This window comes from Apus apus, chromosome 13, assembly GCF_020740795.1.
Source record: "Apus apus isolate bApuApu2 chromosome 13, bApuApu2.pri.cur, whole genome shotgun sequence".
Classification (NCBI taxonomy): domain Eukaryota; kingdom Metazoa; phylum Chordata; class Aves; order Apodiformes; family Apodidae; genus Apus; species Apus apus.
This window is the reverse complement of record NC_067294.1, coordinates 4,316,457-4,336,929: the sequence shown is the minus strand read 5'-3', so window position 1 is coordinate 4,336,929 and position 20,473 is coordinate 4,316,457. Positions and strand designations below refer to the sequence as shown.

Here is a 20,473-nt window from a genome sequence, read left to right as displayed (position 1 = left end):
GAGGAGAAGCGCGGTGGTTAGAGCTGCAGGACTTTGCCGGGAGTTCAACGGCCGGTGTTGCGCAGTTTAGATTTGGGAGGTTTATTTAAGGATGCAGCAGCGCGTCGTGAAGCCAAGGCCTCATTTCTTCCCTTCTGGAATACGCTGCAGGGATTTGCTGACCCTCTGCAGCGTTCCGGTGTTCCCCCTGAGTTCAGGCCAGTTCCACCCTCACAGGTTTTCTTGTGGCAGCTGCAGTTGAAAAACCTTTAGAGATTGTGAGGTTTGTCAGAGTTTGGGAAAACAAAACAAAACAGTTTCCTGGTATGTATTACTGTTTTGAGCAAGATGGTTGTGAATAGCAACACACAAACCGTTTGCATGTTTCAAATCAATAGCTTGTTGAGAGCCAACACTCGGGTAAGTCAACAGTCCCTTCTTGATTAAAGGAGTAAAGAGGGAAAACGTGGCAGCCTTATCACTTCATGTTGTACAGTGCAGCTTTTGGGTCAAGTGTACAAGGATGAAAAATATTTATGATGCCTCATTGACATGTTTTAGCATTAAGGTAATGTCGGCATCTAGTTTCTGGTAAATAGTTAATAGTTGTCAGAAGACAAGAAATGAGGGGAAGAGGAGGCAGGAGAGAGGACCAGTGGCAGACTTAGGCTAAGACCACACTTCTGCCAGGCAGCAGCTGATGCCAGACACCCATAGCTGGTTTTAACAGATCAAGGAAGAGGCACAGCCAGTGCTGGGCATTTAAAATTTTATTTGCCTCTAATTTATTCTCATAAAACCACTCTAGTCTATTTGGTTTCAGTATTCAGACAGTACAGACTTCTGATATTATCAAGAGTGAAATTAGAGAAGCAGTACAAACCAATCTACTTTAGCATGTAACCAAGCACAGGTGGAGCTAAAACCGCCCACACTTGTAAAAACTAATTGGCCTGCTTTCTTAGGCTGTGTAGTTAAAATTCAAGACTCAGTAAATGGTTATATTCACCAACCCATATAAATAAAATCTAACATGGTAAAATGGGAACAGCTGAATGTGCAAGAGTCAAAGTAAAAATATGTAGTAGGTATTTTGCTAATTAGAGCAATCACCAGTTAACTGCATCTATGTTGTAATTGTCTCGTGTAGGTGTGAGTTTTCCTCTTTGTTTCCAGTTAAAGTTCATCGCTTTCATACAGTCCAGACTGCTCAGCCAAACGCTGAAACTCTCCTTCAGGTGAGAAAGCTTGTTTCACATCCAGTCCTCTTCCATTAAGTGCCAAATACTTGCTAAAAGTTGGTCGAACCCGCAGCTGCTTTGGGGCTGGAGTTGGCTTGTTTGCATGTGCTGGAAGAGAGGAAAAAAAAGCCACTTTCAGTGTCTTCCCAGGCTGTGGAAAGAACCCATGACAGAGCCACCCAGTTGCTTTTTACCAGCAACGCAAACCAGCAAAACCTCAGGAAGAATTTAATAGACAAACCCATATCTCAGACACCAGAGATTTATATTCAACCTCCTTCTTGGGATCAATCAAATGTTAGTCTTAAAACAGCAGGGACAGCAGATCCAGACAATGTGCAAAACATTGTAGTGTCCTGATGCTAAACAAAGGAGTTTTTCCTGGGATAGTTCAGTATCTTCAGAAAGAAATCCTCCCAGTCTGAGCATCATTAGGTTAATCTTGAGGGTTTATTCTGAGTACAAGTGCCAGTGGCAGTTCCAGGTGAGGTGGTGGCACTGTGATCTGGTACTTACTTGCAACCTCCAGCCTGGCGTGGCAGGTGGCCACACCTGCTCCATTGACAGCAGACACAGTGTACCAGCCAGCATCTTTCTTGCTTGCGTTATGAATCAGGAGGCAAATCCTTCCAGTGTTGTCATGTAACAAGCTGAAAAATGAAGGTGTTGATGTGTAAGTGCTTGGAGGGGGAAGGAGGGAAGATGTCGAAACAAGTGTCAGGTTACATGCTGAGGAGCTGAGAAAGCCCTAGAACAATTCTTGCAAACTATTTAGATGTAAACACGACATTTGTGTTAGAAGCCACCAGTAATTCACATTATTATGTCATTCAGGTGACATCAAGGCCCTTCTGTAGCCCCACAGCCTCACAGCTTGATGCATAAGTTGCATGTTTCAGCCCTAAAGCTGTGCTTCTCCATGGGCCTTGGCACTGCTCCCAGAATTCAGGTCATGGAGTTTTTCTTTCTGTGCCCTCAAGACAAGACTCTGAGCATCATGCCTGTCCACTGTGTGTCATAAACAAGGGTGAGAGCCAGCTTTCCAGTCGATTCAAATGGGACTTAACAAATACTGGTTACAGTTTTGTAACATACCAATGGCCAACTCGTGATTAGGATACCTTATTCGGTCTGTATTATATTGTACCATTTCGTTGTTTCTTTTCCAGTAAATCCGGGGGGTTGGGATAGCAGAGATCTGGCATTCCAGTCTAGCTGTATCTCCTTCAAAAACCTTTTTGCTTTGTGGCTTGAAGATGAAAGTTGGAGGCGTGTGATGTTCTTTTGCTAAATTCAAGAAGATAAGGAGGAGTTACTGTCAGTATTGAATGCTGATATCAGGCTTGTTTTCTAAGACTTCAGAATGCTAAATTCCAGAGGGCACATGGTCCTTGCTGCAACCTATGGGGAAACCCCATGAACATAAGGGTGTAGTGGACACAATCCACTTCAGGAGGAGAGCCAATCAACATATATTATCAATTATTGGAGATTAATAACTTGCAAATTCTGGACATCCCACTATATCTAAATACTGCACTAGAAATGCTTTGAAGAAATACGGCATCCCAGATACATGTGTTGTGGAAGCTCCATCCCTGGAAGTGTTCAAAGCCAAGATGGAGGGGCTCTTAGCAACCTGGTCTAGTGGGAGATGTCCCTGCCCATGCAGGGGCGTTGGAACTAGACAAGCTTTAGGGTCACTTCCAATTCAAACCGTTCTGTGATTCTGTCATTAAAGTAGTCTTGGGAAAGGTAAGGTGTTTATTGTAGTCTGTATATCTGGAGATTTGCCTCTGCATCTCAGTTATGTCCCAAACACACAGAGGAAGGCATTAGATAAATCAGATTTTCCAGGTGTGGCCAGGTGATTATCAGTGTTCTCAGACTTACCAATTACTTCCACTTTTACTGCAAAAGATGATTCTCCTGCCCGGTTGACTGCCACACATTCATATGTGCCTGCATCAGATGCCTTGACTGCTTCAAAAATAAATGAGTGGAACCCCTTTTCTGACACTATCATTTTATGGAACTGATCTTGATGGACCATCCTTCCATTCTGATACCACATCACATCTGGAGTCGGCAGCCCACTAACCTGTGAAGGAGAGGAAAAAGGTCATGCCAAAGTATGGCAAGAGTTTACTTTTAAAAGCTGATTGGAAGAGATGAGAAAAAAACAAGCACAGCCACAATCAGCAAACAGCCTTTGCAGTGAAGCTGCATGTGTGGAAGACCTAGGTTCTTCTTTATGCTAGTATGGTACAATTGCCATGCAGTTTCAGGATATTCTGGTGTTTCCTTTGTCATTGTGGCATTTCGTTGCCAGACCGTCTGCTCCAGCAAGGGCACAGTTACCTCAGAGAAGACCCATTAAAGGCAGGCTAGTCCTAAACAGGCCTTGCTGAATGTGTGTCCAGCAGGTGTCCACTGAAGTCAGTGGAATCTCAGTGCAAAGCACAGGGTCCCCTCCCAAAATACTTTATTTCAGCAGAGCCTTAATATTAATTCTTCCCAATGAGGTCAGGAAGATGTTTTGTGGTGGTCCATATTTACCACTATTTAGCTTTAACCATATTTTTATGCAGCTAATTCCACTTAAATTTTCCAAGGGAAAATGCTGACACATTTGGCCATCTCCTATGTCTTGGTTTACATGGCCTGGAGAGACCCTGCACCATCTGCCATTAGTTGTGTGCAAGTGCACAGACACTGCAGCTCAGAGACCAGACTTCGTGCCCCACACCCTGCAGAGCTGATGGGACTGGGAGGGAAGGGCTGGCCTTACTTTGAAGTCCAGCCTGCAGAATCGCCCCTCCTCAATAATGACATCTTCAGGCACTTGTGTAAAACGGGGCTGGAAAAACTTCTCCTGGATCGAGTCATGTCCACGTTCATCTGCTCTCGAGGATGGTCTGCTCCTAGAAACGGGGACAGACACGGTTAATGGTGCAAAAGTTACCACAGCACAAACGGCATTGAAGCACTGAGTGCAGCTGGAGTCCCTCAGCATGTTTAGGATTCCAGCTCTACGGTTCTGTTTTGTCTTTCACCTGTAAGGTGTGGGTTTTGATCAGCCACTTGTTTTGCTCAAGCTGTTCAACACAGAAGCATAACATCTGAAACCTTCACCTCCAGCCTAATAGCCAAAATAATATAGAAGCAATGCAGGCTGTGTTTCATCATGCTATGTTTAATCATTTCCATTGTCAGACCTTGCTTTAACTAGAGAGATACCTTCTAGAATACAAAGCATACTTGCCCTAGGTACATGGAGTCTTTAAACCTTCAGTGCTATGCTTAGAGTTAACTGGGTTAAGATCATAAGCATCATCAACCATCCACAATGAATTTAGTAATTACTACTTTAGAAAAAGTGATAAGTAGTGAAGTAAAGCTGACACTGGCTAGAAGAAGTTGAAATAAGGTCTTGAAGAACAGCAGGGCACAAGCTTATGCTTTACCTTACGTGTGTTGTAGGAACCTGCAGCCTGATGTTTTCTGTGTTCTGGTGCTTGGAAAGAAGAAGAGGAGAGGTGAGTTTATCTATAAATTGTATGAGAAGCCATTTTAAGTTAGTATACAGACTACTGCTTAAAAGCAAACTGAACACTTGAGAAGTCACTGGGAAAAAAAGTAAGGAATCTTGCATGGCAGCTAATGCACTCTGCCTTGACCCTGTGAATAGAATGGGACAACTTCTCATCTCTCTGCACAGGTGATAGGTGCAGCAGTTCTGTTTGGCACACGAGGCTTTTGGCCAGCCAATAACCTTTGTTAGAGGGGAACAGTACTACTGGCAGTAGCTAAAATGAGAGCTGAGTACGAAGTGTCCTTCCCCATAGCAGGAATAGAAGTGGAATTGCTGGCAAGAGCGCTGTATTGTGCCCACTTAAATATGGTACCAATAGCAATGGACACATGCTGAGCTGGAAAATATTTTTCTTTCTAGATCACAGCACCAACTAAGCTCGCTGATAACTCCACAATCACATGAGTAAATCTGCTAAAGTACCCAGGACTGATTCCTGCTGGGCACTTGGATGTTTGGAAAAGGCAAGCAGAGTTTATTACCAGTGACTCATTTTAGCAATGGAGTCAGATTGAGGAAACACTGCATGGAAATTTCTCAAGTGTTTGCACTGAGCTGGTTTTGTAGGCAGATGCTTGGTTCTGTAGCCCAGTCCTGTGGAACATTTAAGCCTGGGTTTAAACTTCCAGCACAGAAGCAGTCTTCAGTTCAGGGGAAGCATTATATGAATGAGGGTTTGTTGGAGTGAACTCAATGCTGACTCCAAAGGCAATTGCTTGTATCTGCTTGTTTACATGATTCTGTACAATTATTACTTGTCTTGTGAAATTATGCTGTAGTGATTGAGTTGCTCATAATTTTAATGCTCTGTTACGTGGACTGACTGTGTAGTTAAGTTCCTGAGGAATCAGGAGGCAGAATGAATCAGTGACTACAATATTTTAGAATAACACTGAACAATGGGAATAAGATCTCCCAAACATAAGCCAATTTCTCCTTCCCTTTATGCAGCATTTCACAGTCTGAAAAGCTGTCAGTCATCCTGTTTTGACTGAACATTTTGTTGTTCTATGCAAAAAATGAGGCTTCCCTTGCTCTGACATCCATAATGTTCCTTTCTTGCCTGCTGTTGTCAAGATAATTGCTGGGGAGAAATAGCTCAAATTGCATATTCCTCCCTTGCTGTGATCTTAAGTGTCTCTTGCCTCAAGGAGTTTTGCTAACTGCACTTTGGAAGGTGTATGCCAGCCTGCTGGCTCTTTGTGTGCATGCCACAGGAGGGACATTTTCTTTGGCTGCACAGGTACCCAGTGTCACAACAGACATTTCCACTGACTGTGATCACTGAAGTGCTAAAGAGACCTTTTAACTGGCCTGAATAAACAGTAAATGATGCGAGTCTCCAACTAAAATGCTTTTGAAAATGCCAGCAGTCTATCAACAGGTGGGCTGCAAAAATAACTGCTTTGCCTTCTCTTAATGATTACAGGACCCAGGCTGGAAGGGCTAAAACCCACCCCAAGGCCCTGACCTCTTGTTGGCAATGTCACTTGCTCCATACAGTGACAGGTGTAAATCTTGCTGTCCTGGCCAAGTCTGAACTCGGGCTGTTAGAGAGTGGGTACCTGCACCCCTGGCTGTGCTGCTCCCTGCCTGTCACAGGCAGGGTGTAACGTGCTGTGTGTGCAGCAGCTGTTGTAATTCCTGCCTGGAGAGGTCATTGCTACAGATCAGGCCCAGCAAAGGCAAGGTTCTTAAATTCCCTTCCTCTGCCACCAGCCCCCCAGAAAAACCCCCAAATCCCTGCTCTGCAGTGCTCTGCCAGAGAGAGCTGTCCCTTTCCTTCCCCTCCGCTGCGCTGGTACCAAATGAACCCCATTTCTCTGCCAATCAGGTACAAGCAGGTCACAGCACAATCATTCTGGATGGGTCCCCAGTTACCTGTGCATTCTGCATATTGTCCTCACTGTGTGTTTCCAGCACAGATGCAGCATTCACTGGTCCGAGCAGCCTGCGAGCCATTCTCTCTTCATAAGTTAATCGCTTAAAGCAGAGTGGAGAGGAAATCTAGTCAGAAGTCCATTTACTATTTCAGATCAGCTTGTAAGAGCACATTAATATGCCACAAATTCAGGGTGTTATCAATGAAAGCAGCAGCTGAATAGAAACACCACGTCTGTTCCCTAGGGTTTGCAGTCTGTGATGCCTACTGAAGTCAGCCTCAATATATACAGCACTGAAATGCATAAAAGATTAAACTGCCTGTTCATCAAAGCCTCTCTAATGCCATCTGTGGCCTTCCACTCCTCCTCTTTCTCCACTGGGATTATTTATGGGTAACTGATGGCATCATCTCAGAAGCCAGAGTAAGTCCCAGGGTACCTCTCTCTGTTAGCACTGGGAAAACTTCCCAAATCATTCAGCTGTGGTTTTACTTCAGGAGCTAGAGGCACGATGGATGCTAGTGTTCCCTACTCCCAAAAAAGCAAGAGCCACACCAGAAGCAGACACAGCCAGAGAGGAGCACCACTGCCCCTGAGAGAGCACAAGGGAAATCTATGCCAGTGCAACAGCAACGTATGAAACCCTGTGTGCTGTCTTGAGAGGGGGCAAGAGTGTGTTTCAGTCATGTAACAGTAAATTCCTGTAATATGGATGCAGCACGCAGGTATAAATATGAGCAGAGTTAAATTCAAGTTCTGTCAGGTGGGTTGCTTTAGAAGAGATTAGTCCCCTGAGCACCAGAACACTTGGCTTCCCACAGAGTTTATCTTGGGCTTGGATTGTGTGATGTGAGAACAAGCTCTATCTGACTTTTTACTGAGTATGGGACATGTGTGTGTCTGCTCCTGGGTAGATGAAGCTTTGGGAAGGCTTGTGGGACTTTTCTTTAGAAGAGAGTGAGAGAGACCTTTCTGCAAAACCTGTGAGAGCTTAATATCCCTGAGGTCACTAGGGCTCTATCAAGTGTGGCTGAGATTGGCCAGTTGGTTCAGACGTTGTTGGAGGACAAGGGGAGGAGGACACAGAGTGGTGATTGCATAAGCCTTATTTTTAGCCTGGCTTCCTATGGGAAGAAAAGTTGGCTTGCAATGGCAGGCTTTCTTACAGCACATAGGACATTCCTCTTAGGGACACACTAGGTCAGATGTGACCTAATGTATTTTTTTTTTTCCTTCAATATTTAAAATTATATATATGACACAAACCTGTTCCCACTGAAATAATGGGAAATCATCTTTCTACTTCAGGGGAAAGAAGATGGAAACTATGAACACTGGGTCTTTACCAGGCTGCCTCCATCCAGCAAGAAGGGTCCCACAAGCTCACTCCAACTTGCTATAATGTTCTTCCCTACTGGTATGGACTTTTTTTCTCCCAGATTTGGATTTCTTTGTAAAGGGGATTGCATTTTGTCCCTTTGCAGAATAAATGAGCAGGTACTGAGACTAAGAGACCTTCTTATAGGAGGCAGACTTTATGATAAAAGCTTGTATAATTTATTGGATTTGTTGTTCATATAAAAAGAATCAGAGAGGTTCACCACATGTGGTGGTGGTCTTTAGAATGAGCTTTCAAATATTGGAACTTCTCCAAGTTTCTGTTGATTTGGGGTGGCTTATTAACTCCAGCATTGAAAACTAGGGTAAAATAGTGTCTGGAGAACTAAGTGATTCTCCTTGGGTTTCTAATTGTCAGTGGATGAGATGTTCAGAGGGATCCCCAGCAGAGAGTTCAAGTTTGTGCCACAGCTCTAAACGTGGACCTTTATCCCAGCTCTAGCCTTATTAATATGATTGCACAAATTCCAAGATGGCTTGAACAGTGTGTGCTGGCCAAGAAGGTAGGATAAGAGGGAAAGGCAATAGCAGCTCAAAGCCATTTTGCTGCATCAGATGGCTTTCAGAAGTGAATCCATTCCTTACTGAAGTCACAGGAGATGCAGACATTCAGGTACCATAGTAGATGCTGACAGACTACCAACCATCTTTCCTGCAACCCCTTTAGGCCAGCTTTCATGATGCAGTAGCAGAGTCCTGCTCCTCTGCTGGGAAGGGTCTTTCCAAGGCTGAGATGCACTTGGCCACCAGTACAGCTCTTTGCATTCTAATAGCAAAAATAACTGAAGAGGGTGTTGGGAAATGAAGAGATTGGATGTAAATCTTTCAGAACGGCACCTTTTCCACCAGCATTGAGCTGTGATTAAAAATGGAGTTGCTGTTGGAAGAGATGGGGTGTCTTTTTAGCATGTCTAATGGAAAAATTCAGCCACCTCACACTGAAAGAATATTCTGGTCATAAATGTCTCAAAGAACTCTTGCTGGGATCTGTTGAGGTTCCGAGTAAAGGTGTTTGAGCAGTGTTACTCCTGTGTTTCCTTTAGTTTTCAGCTCCTTTTGGAGGCTTCAGCCTCTGGGGCACTAGAACTAGTCTCTGCATCCCTGCTTGCACTACTGAGAGTCAGAGCACAGAGGCTCTTTAATCAGCAGGTTTCCCTTACCTGGTTGCCATTCTGGAGAAGGTTGTCTTTGCATCGGAGTTTCTTTTCCAAGTCCTGAATGAGGGCCTCTTTTGTTCCTTGAATTTCTTGGTCTGATGTCTTCTGCATAGAGTTGATGCTAGCTTGTTTGTTATACATTGGTTGTGAATAACTACTCATGCAGGAAGAGAAAACAAAGTTACTCCTGAAGGCCTGCTTGACTGTTTGCTACAGCTTCATAAAAATACAAAAATGTGAACCTGCTGCCTAGAAACTGTGGTTCAAATGGACCTGTACAGCATTTGGGACAGGCTAGGTGGTGTAACTGAGTATCAGAAACTCCAGAGGAAGCATCATGGTCTAGCCAAGTCATTGAATGTCCTCACTGTTGAGCATCCCTGCATCCTGCAGTGGCCCCTGCCCTGGCTCAGTGTCTGCAGGAAGCCTAGCAGTGTTCTGGAGGAGCTGCTAACTCCACTGAGCAATGGGAGGCTGTCTAGGAGCAAGTTCTCTCTCAAAACCTGCATTCCTTTGCAATATGAATTGTGGAAAAGGCTCTGGGTTCTGCAACTCCACAGCACAGTCACAGACTAGTTGATTAGCTATGAGCAAGTAGCTCATTAGTTGTCCTCTTCTTCTTGTTCCCAGAAAGTTACTTCATGTAGCATTTCCATCCAGATATTCAATAGCCAAGCTAGGCTGGGTCTTTAGGAGCCCTTGCTGCAACCCCCCATGTAGCCTGATCCTGTAGTTGTGTTCAGCAGTTATTTCTATTCAAAATCCTCTTCCTCTTGTTGCTTGGGAATTTGTTTTCCGGATTAGAACAAGGTAAGAGGTGTTATAATTCTGATACTTATTCCCAGTACTACTTGGACTTAACTTACCCAAGTTATAACTTAAAAAACTTGAATAATTTTCCCAACGGATGAATGTCTCACATCTGTTTGCCCATTTGTAGCATGATTAGGAAAAGAATTCCTCAACTCACAGGTTGCTGCATTTAAGAGCAGCTTATATGAAAAGCACAGTGAGGCACCAAAGCCTGCCTATGGAAACAAGCAGCCCCACACTACAGACAAAGCCCAGGAGTTACTCCAGGTGCCTGCCTAACCCACGCACCCTCCTGCAAGACTTTTCACAAAGACCCCCCAGTGCCCCAGCTAGCCCTCTCTGTCTTACCTTTCCTCTTCCCACAGTGCTGTGATTCAAAAAAGCCACCCCAGATCTAATCAGATTTCCTGAACACAAACTGACACTTAAACCTGAATTTATATCCAGCAGGACCCCCCTGCCCATCACCTTTCTAATACCCTCTCTTGAGTGTTCTGTGCATGTTCTACACTTACTTTCCCTGGGACTTCCAGCTAACATTGGCAGGAATACAAGTTGGTGAGAAGGCAAGACCCAACTCACTGACCTTGGGAGATATTTGGATTGCAGCCCAAAGGCAAAATGATATAATACATATTCAGGAAAGAATTTAGTCTTTGGTTTGAAGGGGTAAAATTTTGAAGCGGCTGCCTTTCTGTTAGCACATATGACTAATGAGAACTGTGTTGTAGGTGAGTGGGAACCTGAAAATGCTACTGAGGCTTACTAAGAATCTGAAAGTTGTTTCTATGTGGGAAATACTACTGTGACCCCCCTGCCTCCCTGTTTGTAAGCAGTGTTGGTTGAGAGAAATCCCTTTAAAGGGGGTGTCTTCTGTTCGGGATACTCTTAAACAAGTGGTTTCCATCAAATCAAACTAAATTATTCAAACTGACCCAGAAAATCTGCACAGCAGCCCGTGACATGACCTCTGTGCAGATTAATTCCTGATGGATACCCATCTCTCCCACACCAGGGGCAAGCGCTCAGCCTCCTAACCCAGTTCATGCAGAGTCCTGCCTCGACGGCCAGAAGTCAATGGGAGTTGTACCATTGGCTTCCACCAAGCTGGAGTTTTACCAGATGGTTGGATTAGGGATGGGTAGTGCATGGGAGAGGCCAGGCCAGAGGAAAGCAAGGGGAGGTTAGAAGCTTGGATATACTTACTGAGGTTCCATAGGAGAAGGAGTTTGGCTGTTATAGTCGGGCTGCGAGGGTAGCACTGAGCACAGAAATGCTGCGGGGGTTTGGTTAGGCATGGATACAAGCCGTTGCCCAGATGATGAGCTAGCAGGAGACTGGGCAGATGCAGGTGTGACAGGATATGTGGATTCCTTAGGGGCACTACAGGAAGGCGAGGAGAGCGTGATTGAAGAGCTCAGCGATGACGAGGAGGAGAATTTCTGCCCACTTGGGTTACGAGGCTGTATTAGGATGGAAGACTGTTTGATTTGTCTGCTTGACTCTGTAGAGGCTGCAGGTCCCGGAGGCTGTTGTTGCCCTTGGCATGCATTCTTAGACTGGATAAAATGTTTTGGACGTTCGTAGTTAAACATGGTTGGTTGGCACATAGAGGAAACGGATGGGAAATTTGGGACACTCATAGGAGATGTTTCACGGCTGTCCTGCGATTTTGTTGGTGATAACTGGCTTTGGAGAGGTGGCTGGTAAAAGCTAGGTGGTAGGCCACAAAAGCTTTCTTGGCTGGGCTCCTGGATAGAATGGAACCCTTGCCTTGCAGAATAGAAGCTTTCTTGGTGTGGATTTTCCCTTAAGGAAGACAATACAGATAGAGTAAATTGTACATCACCATCTGAATCACAAAAATACTGTGTGTGAGCAGTCATTAGCAATCCAAAGAGTGTGAAGTTCAGGCAACTGACAGTTAAAGCTTGAGCTTAAAAATAAAGATATTTAGGATTGATTAGATTGATTAGAGCTATTCCAGACCTGTATGAACATTTTGGATTGCAATAACAAGTCACAAAGTCTGTCTGGCTCAGGTGCAGTGCTCACCACAGCTGTCTTTTCTGCAAGAGCCTAGTGAATTATAAAATAAACAGCATTTGGTTTATTGGGCTGACCCACCACCTGCCTAGCCCTACCGGTAACTGCAGATACTACTGCTAAGCAAGGTAATTTGCCACATATCATCTTAGCTAAAGATCTCTGGATCCTGCAGTTTTGTGCCCTGTCAAAATACTAAATGTCCTGTTACTTGGAGAATTTGTGCTGAGAAGTTCCTTACATTATAAGGAAACATGAAACAAGTTCCACTTTCTTTTAAGCCTAAAACTAAACCTTTGAAGGCAGGTATCCTGATTTCTTCTCTAATGGTTTTCAAATTCAGAGCTTTTTATATCCAGTTGATACTTGGGATTAGAATGCCAAGGACTGTGCTTCTCCATCTGAAGTCATTTCTCCAGTTTTGCTGTTAGGGGTAATAATTGCCCCAATGACAGGATAAAACAGAACAAGCTGAGCTTCTCAGAGGTCCTGCAATTATTTTGCAGGTCCTTGATATCTAAACATGGGCTTTCCAGGACTTACAAAAGAGGAAAGTTTAATTAGAGCAAACTGAGCAAGTTTGTTAAAACGGACAAACAACTTCAGCTCCGGGATAAATAAATAACCCCCTAAAATAAATGTAAAGCTACTAATAAAAAAAATTAGAACATAAATCCACACAGTTACATGTGCTGGAAAATATGGTAATCTTGCCCCACTGAGATCAGCTGTTTCAGTGCTATATATACACAGTATATTGTGTTCCTCTCATGGGGGAGCCCGAAGAAGGGCTCCACCAGGTCATAAATTCCCATGGGGGGGGATCAACTGGAGACATGGCTCTCGTTTTCAAGAGTCAAAGCTTTAATTTCCTTAAGGTAATTCTCAATATTAGTTGTAATTAGCTGTAAGCAAACAAAGGTTTTCTAGTAAAAATTCCCTAGCTTTCCCCTTGTCACGCTCTTGGAATTTGAAGCTGTTCCCAATTTTTTTTTCGTGTGTCCACACTATGTTCTTATTCGCTGGTGCAGAAAATTTGTTGAATCTTGTTTTATATCACTACCCGAGTAGAGATTAATTAATTTTACCTACAGACTATGAACAGAAACCAGCATTTAGTTTGTTCTCTAGAATACTGCACTTAGACAAGATACAATGCACAGATTCACTTGTCACCGCAAGGGACAAGTTTCATTTTCCTTGAATCATCCCACCTTGATTTGGGTGGGGAAAAAACGTCTAGAGACTATTGACCTTAAGAAGACAAAACCAGTAAGTAATAATAGAGACACTTTCCTTTCTAAAAAATACAATTCCTTTCTCCCCCCCCGCCTTTGTTGCCTCCCACGTTACCTCTGACACCTTAAAGGGACATTTTCCTCTCAGCATGACCCAGCGCGCTGCGACCTCTCCAGCCAGCTCCCTATCCAGCCTCCAACTAAAAACTGACGTGGAAAAAAAACCCCAAGCCGCAGCATCTTACCTACAGTCTAGAAGTTGTCACCTGGGCTTTAACCAGTATTTTGGGAAGGGACTGTCATTCACTGACCCGGACTGTCATTGTACCCCTCTGCGTAGCGTTTTAAGAGCAGAGGCTTTAATGTGCTGCCAGCAGATGACACGGCGGGCCCTGCCTGTCCCCCTGCCCGCACCGCGTCAGAATAAGAGTCCCGGCTCCAAGGGGACGCTTCCTTTCAGGACGGGAGCCGGTTTTTTTGGGCAGGTGCCCCTGCTCAGCACATCACCCTCCTGGGCAGCTCAGACCTGCCCGGCGCTGGCCCCGGGGGGCAGCGCTCCCGGTGTCCCCGGGCTGTATTCCCGGGCTGTGTCCCGGTGTCCCCGGGCTGTATTCCCGGGCTGTGTCCCGGTGTCCCCGGGCTGTGTCCCCGTGTCTCCGCTGGCTCCATCCCGGCTCTGCCCGGGGCAAGGCTCCGCGCTCTCTCTCGCCTTCCCCGCTCCCGGGAGAAGGGCAAGAACTGCACAACTCCACAGCTACCGAACGGAAACGCAGATTATTTTATTCCTTTGTTTGTTCGTTCGTTTATTTTCTTTAGTAGCCTGTCAAGGAGCAGCGATGAAGAATCGCTGCAAGGTGCTTAAACGTCCCTAAATCCCACTTAGTTCTCTCAACGAAATTCCTTTTTTTCTTCATATTCTAATTGGCTGTAGGTAATTGTCTCTCTAGCGATAAAACCCGGTTACTGCTTTTAAGGCTTTATACTTAAAGGCAACAGGTAGTTGAAAGCCAGGTGTAAATATACTACTAATATAAAAAATATAATCAGTGAAATATTTAAATAACTCCTCCAGCAGCGCTCCCCAGCCCAGCGGGTGCCCGGTGCCCCTGCCTCCATCCCCCCGGTGCTGCCTGCACCTTTGCTTAATCAGAGCACGGAGCTTAATCAGGAGCAGGAACATTGTTTATGGTGGGTGTCTGAGGGGTCATACACCGAATAACACCAAATCTATTTGGTGGCTAAATATTATTCGATGATATTTTGCTGTTTGTGTGTATTACTACAGATACTTATTTGGATTAAAGTCCGCCAGACGGCAGCAGATCCTGCTGGCAGATCGGGTGATTTGTGTTCCTTTAATCAAAGGCTTCAATGCTTAATTACATCCTAAATGAACATAAAAGGACCTTAATTATACTCTGGCAACTCCTGCCTTGGATTGTTTAAAAACCCCAACCCCTTAAGTGCTGCACCTCGGCTGCATGTGGTCCTTCAGTCCCTCTTCTCTCCCTTCTCTGCATGGGTGAGTCTTTCAGTTCAGAGATCTTCAAGAGTTAATCCATATTTAGTGTTTGTATCTAAACATCAGCCCATCGTTTGTAAACTGCATCTACAGAGCAGGTGCTAATTGAGTGCTAATTTATTTAAATCCCTCGAGGTGAAAGTGATTGAGGAAGGAAATATGTCCCCGGTGGTTGAAGAGGTTATTTGCTTTTTAAGCTAATAATAATATAAAAATTTTAAAAATACGTAGTTTGCACTGAGTTGAATACTTTTAAAAAAGGGATCGTTTGCCCTGTTGGAAGCTCCGAGCTTGTGGAAGGTCAGATTGTGCTTAGACAGGCTCCCTGGCTCCCCATCGACTTCAGCGAGGGTGCAGCATGCTTGATTCAGAACTTGTTGGCTGCAAGACATCAACTTAAGGACAGCTTTATGCACCTAAAAGGCTGGATGCAGCTAGGACGACTTGGGTGAAAAAGGAACAGAAAAATTGGGATCCAGAAGGTAGGAAAAAAATTTGAAAGAACTAGAAGCAGACGTGATAAAGGCAGAGGAATAAATCTCATAGCCTGCTCTGGGGTGACTTAGTAAGTACCCTGCCCAGCACTGCGAGGTGTTAGAGACCAGCTTGTCTGTACTGTGTCAGTTTACTTTCTGTGAATGGTGACACGTTGTGTCATACAGCAACAAATAGCTAGGAAAAAAAGCTAAGGATCTTTTGCTTATTAAGAAATCTTAAAAGCTATCTAAAAGTATTCCTGGCAGTATAATTAGTGCCTGAAGTCACTCTCTTGGATTTCGTTCCTTTACTCAAGTTAATAATCAGTGTAGATTTTGTTCTGCTGTTGAGAAGGACACTAAGCTGCTGATAAAAAGGTCTCAGAAGGGAGTAGCTGGTAGTGGCAGTCTTCTAGAATTGCATTTCCAGCTTTTGTAGAGTGGCTGTTGCTAAGCAATAATTTGGAGAAGCACGAGTACAAGGACTTCATTCATATTATAGTTATACCCAGTAATAGCTTTGTTCTGTCATTGCTCCCTTTGTCAGTATTTCTTTTTCATCTTTGCTAATACAGTTTCAACCACATAGACTACATGAGAGAGTTATATGGCTAAATCTGTCTAACAAGACAGTTACAGCACAGCTTGTCATTAGAGATAATTGCTTAATTTGAGGTAGCAGCAACATTTGCAATGTTGAGTCCCATTCATAATGTTTCAAAGCACATGGCAATAAGACTGTGGGCTTTAAGGATATTTAAATGCTCATAGATGAAGGTATCTAGTGATGTAATATTTTTCTCTCTGTATCTTGAGACATGTAAATGTCTTCCAAAATCTGGTTCAACATTGCTGTCAATCATGTTTTACATAACCAAAAGTTTTAAAAGCTATTACATTGCTGATTTTGGTGATCTGCTAGAGCCCTTCATGCAGGACATCAGGTACTGCATTTCAAACTAACCAGAATTTCAAACTAACCAAAATAAAAATGCAGCCACAGCTCACTGGTACTGCTGCAGGCAATAAACTTTAGAAGTAGTTGTCCTAAGCAGGATCATCTAGAAGAACCTCCTCACAGGTTGCTTGTTAGAAATGCCAAAACACAGGTTTTCTGCTGCATTTGAGAAGTCTGGAGAGGATGGAAAAACTAGTCCTATTCTAAAAGGACAGAGGCAAATGTCTCCTACTGCCCCTGTTCATTCCAAGAGGTAATTATGCCCAAGATTTTATAGAAGGCTTTCGTTTTAGCTTGTCAGACAATTAACAGCCTGCCCTTGTTTGAAACAATCATCAGGTAAAGATGCAGTGTTGGTCTGCATTAGACACTCCCAAGCAAATTCAGCCATATCTTCTAGGTGTTTGGACCTGAGGCAGCTGAACATGAGTTGCCTTGAATTCGGGGCCGCATTCATGTCCTTGGCTTGTGGTGTCTGAGGACAACAACAGCCCACGCTCAGCTCCCTGGCAGGCTGCAAGCTTTGTGCTGCTGCAGGCTTCCCAGGTCCACACGTTTGCTTCAGCCAGGGTTTTGATTCTGCAGTTGGGTCTGCTTTGGGTCCCAGCTAATCTCCCAGGAACAAACCTGGTTTTCACTGGAAGGGCTTGAAGCTAAACTGGGAGTTTAGCTGAGCTAACTCCTGTCTGTCTGCAGGTTATTGAAGCAAACACATTTTTACTCAGTGATTTAGGAAGATAATCCCTGTGCACAGAGACATTTATAATGAAATGTGATCTCTCCTGTAGTGAATTTGGAGGAGTGTGTTCAGAATTGTTAAACTAACCAGTTTAGTTAAAGTGGCAGAGCACAACCAAGAATAATCTGTAACACAGGGCATGCTTTCTGTCCGGGCAGCCATTGGCACCTGGCGTGACAGGATCACAGTGGGGCAGGGCTGGCATTGGGTTAGAGAGAAGGCACGTGTCTTCCTTGGAGCTCTGCCCTTCACAAACAGGGCTGAGGAAACTCCTCTGTAGTGCTGGGCTTGGACCTTTTAACTGTCACCATCTGATGGCTTTGTTATGCCTGTAAACACCTGAGAAACACTGCACAAATCTGGGATGGAATTGCTAAGGCGTTCGATCTAAGTTGTTATGCTTCTCTGGAACAATTAAATAAAATAACTAGTAATGCAAGAACTACAAAGCTTTGCAGTTGTATTGTTTTGTTCACGAGAAAGTTCATCCCCTCAGTATTGTGCAAAACTACCCCAGGGATGTGATTTTCTCTCTGTCTTACCCCAGTGGTGAAGCCTGAGGAGAATTCTCATAAGCTCCATGAAAATCCTCAGCTTTGCTCTTGGAATTCATCTGGCCAAAGTTTGTGGCTTCTGCTCGTCTGGCCAGCCCTGGGGTCTCTGTGCTGTAGGATGGCAGACCAGCCACATCTCGGTCCTTGGCTCCTGTTTGGCTGTTCCTAGGGAAGGTGGGTTTCTTCATGGTGACTTGCACAGCTGGCCTGTGGGAAGCACCTGCAAAGCTTTCCAGCTCTTTTGCTCCTGGAAGTAGAATTGTCCACAAGTCAGGTGGAAGGCAGTGATGGTTCACCAGTACAGTGTGCTCTCGTAACAAGAAACTGATCTGTCTGTGCAGGTGAATGAGAGTTCAACCTGCCTGGGCTCTGCACAGACCAAAACTTGCATGGCTGCATTAGCCAAACCTGACATCTCACCAAGGCTGCTGAGCTTTGGTGTACCTGCAAGGTGCTGTTCTGGAGATAGCTGTTTTGGAGATAGCTTTCAGCACAAGCCAGGCAAGTCATGTTACAAGAGATAAGGTATAGATACACCCAGTGTGTTGGGCCAAATTGGGGTGCCTGCAGGGGTGAAACTTCTCTGTGAGAGACAAAAACATCTCCACCTTGTCATCCTTGACCCAGGAGGAGGAGGGGCCAAAAGCAGAACCACAGAACAACTTGCATCTGGGCTTTGAGAGGTACCCAAGCAGACTGCATTTTTGAGGCATTTCACTTCTCTTGAGCCTACAAAAGTGTCTGGGTCTGGTTTCTGCTTGGCAAATATCTGTGACTGCCTCACGCTGAGCAGCCGCAAATTCTCTTGTGCTTAGCTGCTCATATCAGACACTCATGTGCCTACCTGGGGAAACAGAGAGACGTGCACTGGATGCTGCAGATCCAAATTCATTTTCAGCAACACATTTAAATATTCCAGAGTCCTCTGGAAAAGCTTCTGTAATAACCAGGGTGCAGACTTCCTCTGAAATGACAAATTCAGGCATGTTATTGTATTGTAAAAGCCAAATGTTAACTTGTAGGAAGAAGCCCTTGCAGAAGGGCTGCTACTTTGTGATGGATCTTGGCAGCAATTAAGTGCAAAAAAGTAATGTAAAGGGCATAAGAATACTAGGGATTCAGAAGAGCAAAGGTGAAGGAAGGATCTTCCTTCCTGTGACTTTAGAGAAACAAGGCACAATTACAAAATTCTGTCTTCTCTTGCACAAGTTTAAATCCCAGAAAATATTATAGGCCAGAATGGTTGATATGTTTTCCCTTAACATACAGGGTGTTCTTCTGTGACTGAATGGTAAAGGGACTGTACCTTTTTTATTGTGAAAAAAATCAGGGTCTTCAAGTGCTTGTGTTAAAACTAAGAATGTGAAAGCTCTCAGCCTTACACTGACTTCAGTGCTGTCCTCTGGACCCCCTTTCAACATTATGGTTTTATCTTGGATGAGGTGGGAAAAATTAAGTGTGGGGCAATTAACCAATGAGATGTCTAACCAAAAATGTACAGCATACTTACCAGGAACTGCTGATGAACAAGCCTCTGCTCAAAACAAGAGAGAAAAAATTAAATGGTTATAATGCCAGAATGGAAGAAAAGCCTTCAGCCCTCATTTCCTTTCCAACCTCAGCTTGCACCCCAGTTACAAAAGGGACCATCTGCCTTTCTGTCCATCAAGATAAATACCATCCCAATATGGGAAGCTCAGGTTTGGCTGAGGAACCACTTCTCCACTGAGGTGGTATAGAAAGAGCTCCCCTAACTTTGGAATTAGTTGCTGTGAATTTGACCCTCTGGAGCTATGACCTCATGCTGGGGCTATGATAAATTGTTTAAAATGTGCTTTTTTCTTTTTTAAAATTTTTTTCCCGAGTTCACCAGTAGTTCTAATAAACAGGGACATGATGTTATGGCTCAGTAGCACTTCCATTAGTAGCTGCCAGCACGGCAGACCCCTCCCTTTGTGCCTCTGCTCACGCGTTGCTGCGCTCGGCCCCTATCAACACCTTCTATCTCCTGGTGTTGATAGCAGTTCTTGTTCCTGCCTTTCCACTGTCCCAACAGAATCACTGTGCATCAGGCAGACAGTAATACCTACTTTTCCTCAGTATTCGGAAGTCAGCAGAGTCTATTATCTGATCATATTCTCTGTACCAGTGAACCTGTGAGCTGGGGGTCGCACGGATGCGACATTCAAATACCACTAATTGACCCTTCGTAGCTCTTACGTTTTGTAGACCCTGGGGGAGGAAAAACTGGTGTTAAATGGCTGACATCTCCCCACTGAAGCAATTATTATGGAATAATGCACCCTTCAGTGAAGAAGATGATCTCGTGCCCATACTTTTATTTTCCTTAAAATAGCTGATTTAAATCTGCATGCATTTGCAGTGGGTTTTGGAGGTTTTTTCACCTGCAGACCTGATGAAAAGGCTTTATCTTGATTATGCATTTAAATAAAGATAAAAATGCAGAGAAAATATCTATTCCAGTGGGCACAACATAATAAGTGAGGTTACTATGAGACATTTCTACTTCAGCCTCCATTTTTAGCTAATAAATGAGAGTAATTAGTTTAAGTGGTTCTGTCTGGATTTTTTACCAATTAAGATGTTAGTTTGATAGCATTCACTAACGGAGCATGCTGGCTTTTTTGAATTGTGAATGAACCAGTGGTTCCAGCCTTGAAACACCTTCTGATGGAGGAAGAAAACTCAAAATGTAGCGCAAGTAGTTGCAGAACAAGCTGTGTTGTTCAGACAACCTGTGGTCTTTACCTTTGTGAACACAGGTGTGCTTCCATAGGCAGACCCAGTCAGGCTTGCTGAGGGACTCTGCATCTATACAGCAAAGAAAAGTGATTTTTATAGTTTGAATTTCTC

The 20,473-nt window shown here is 44.2% G+C and overlaps 1 protein-coding gene and 1 long non-coding RNA gene across 12 annotated transcripts in view; one reads left to right on the top strand and one right to left on the bottom strand.

The window, feature by feature from the left end:
* Positions 1–734: 734 nt before the first annotated feature.
* On the bottom strand, positions 735–20,431 carry MYOT (myotilin). 5 transcript variants are annotated; one of them, XM_051631642.1, is made up of 14 exons: positions 20,369–20,431; positions 19,690–19,831; positions 19,110–19,133; positions 18,444–18,563; positions 17,588–17,846; positions 11,273–11,875; positions 9,257–9,407; positions 6,697–6,798; positions 4,688–4,737; positions 4,012–4,144; positions 3,114–3,321; positions 2,342–2,507; positions 1,737–1,870; positions 735–1,328 (listed from the first exon to the last, which is right to left on the bottom strand). In XM_051631642.1, the coding sequence occupies exons 1-14, from the start codon at positions 20,429–20,431 to the stop codon at positions 1,156–1,158; spliced, it is 2,328 nt and encodes a 775-aa protein (XP_051487602.1). In that variant the 3' UTR covers positions 735–1,155. The 5 variants fall into 5 exon arrangements, with proteins under 5 accessions (XP_051487602.1, XP_051487604.1, XP_051487605.1 ...); XM_051631644.1 differs by lacking the exons at positions 17,588–17,846; positions 18,444–18,563; positions 19,110–19,133; positions 19,690–19,831; positions 20,369–20,431 and adding an exon at positions 13,596–13,709; XM_051631645.1 differs by lacking the exons at positions 17,588–17,846; positions 18,444–18,563; positions 19,110–19,133; positions 19,690–19,831; positions 20,369–20,431 and adding an exon at positions 13,466–13,581.
* The window catches only part of LOC127390290 (uncharacterized), a 56,080-nt gene continuing 42,902 nt past the window's right edge, over positions 7,296–20,473 (top strand). For 5 of the 7 annotated variants that reach the window (XR_007890833.1, XR_007890830.1, XR_007890829.1 and 2 more), the window contains exon 1: positions 15,255–15,354. This is a non-coding gene — a long non-coding RNA (uncharacterized LOC127390290). Of the gene's footprint in view, positions 8,116–14,793; positions 14,873–15,254; positions 15,355–20,473 lie in introns of those variants that run through there. The other 2 variants (XR_007890831.1, XR_007890832.1) reach the window with 2 other exon arrangements.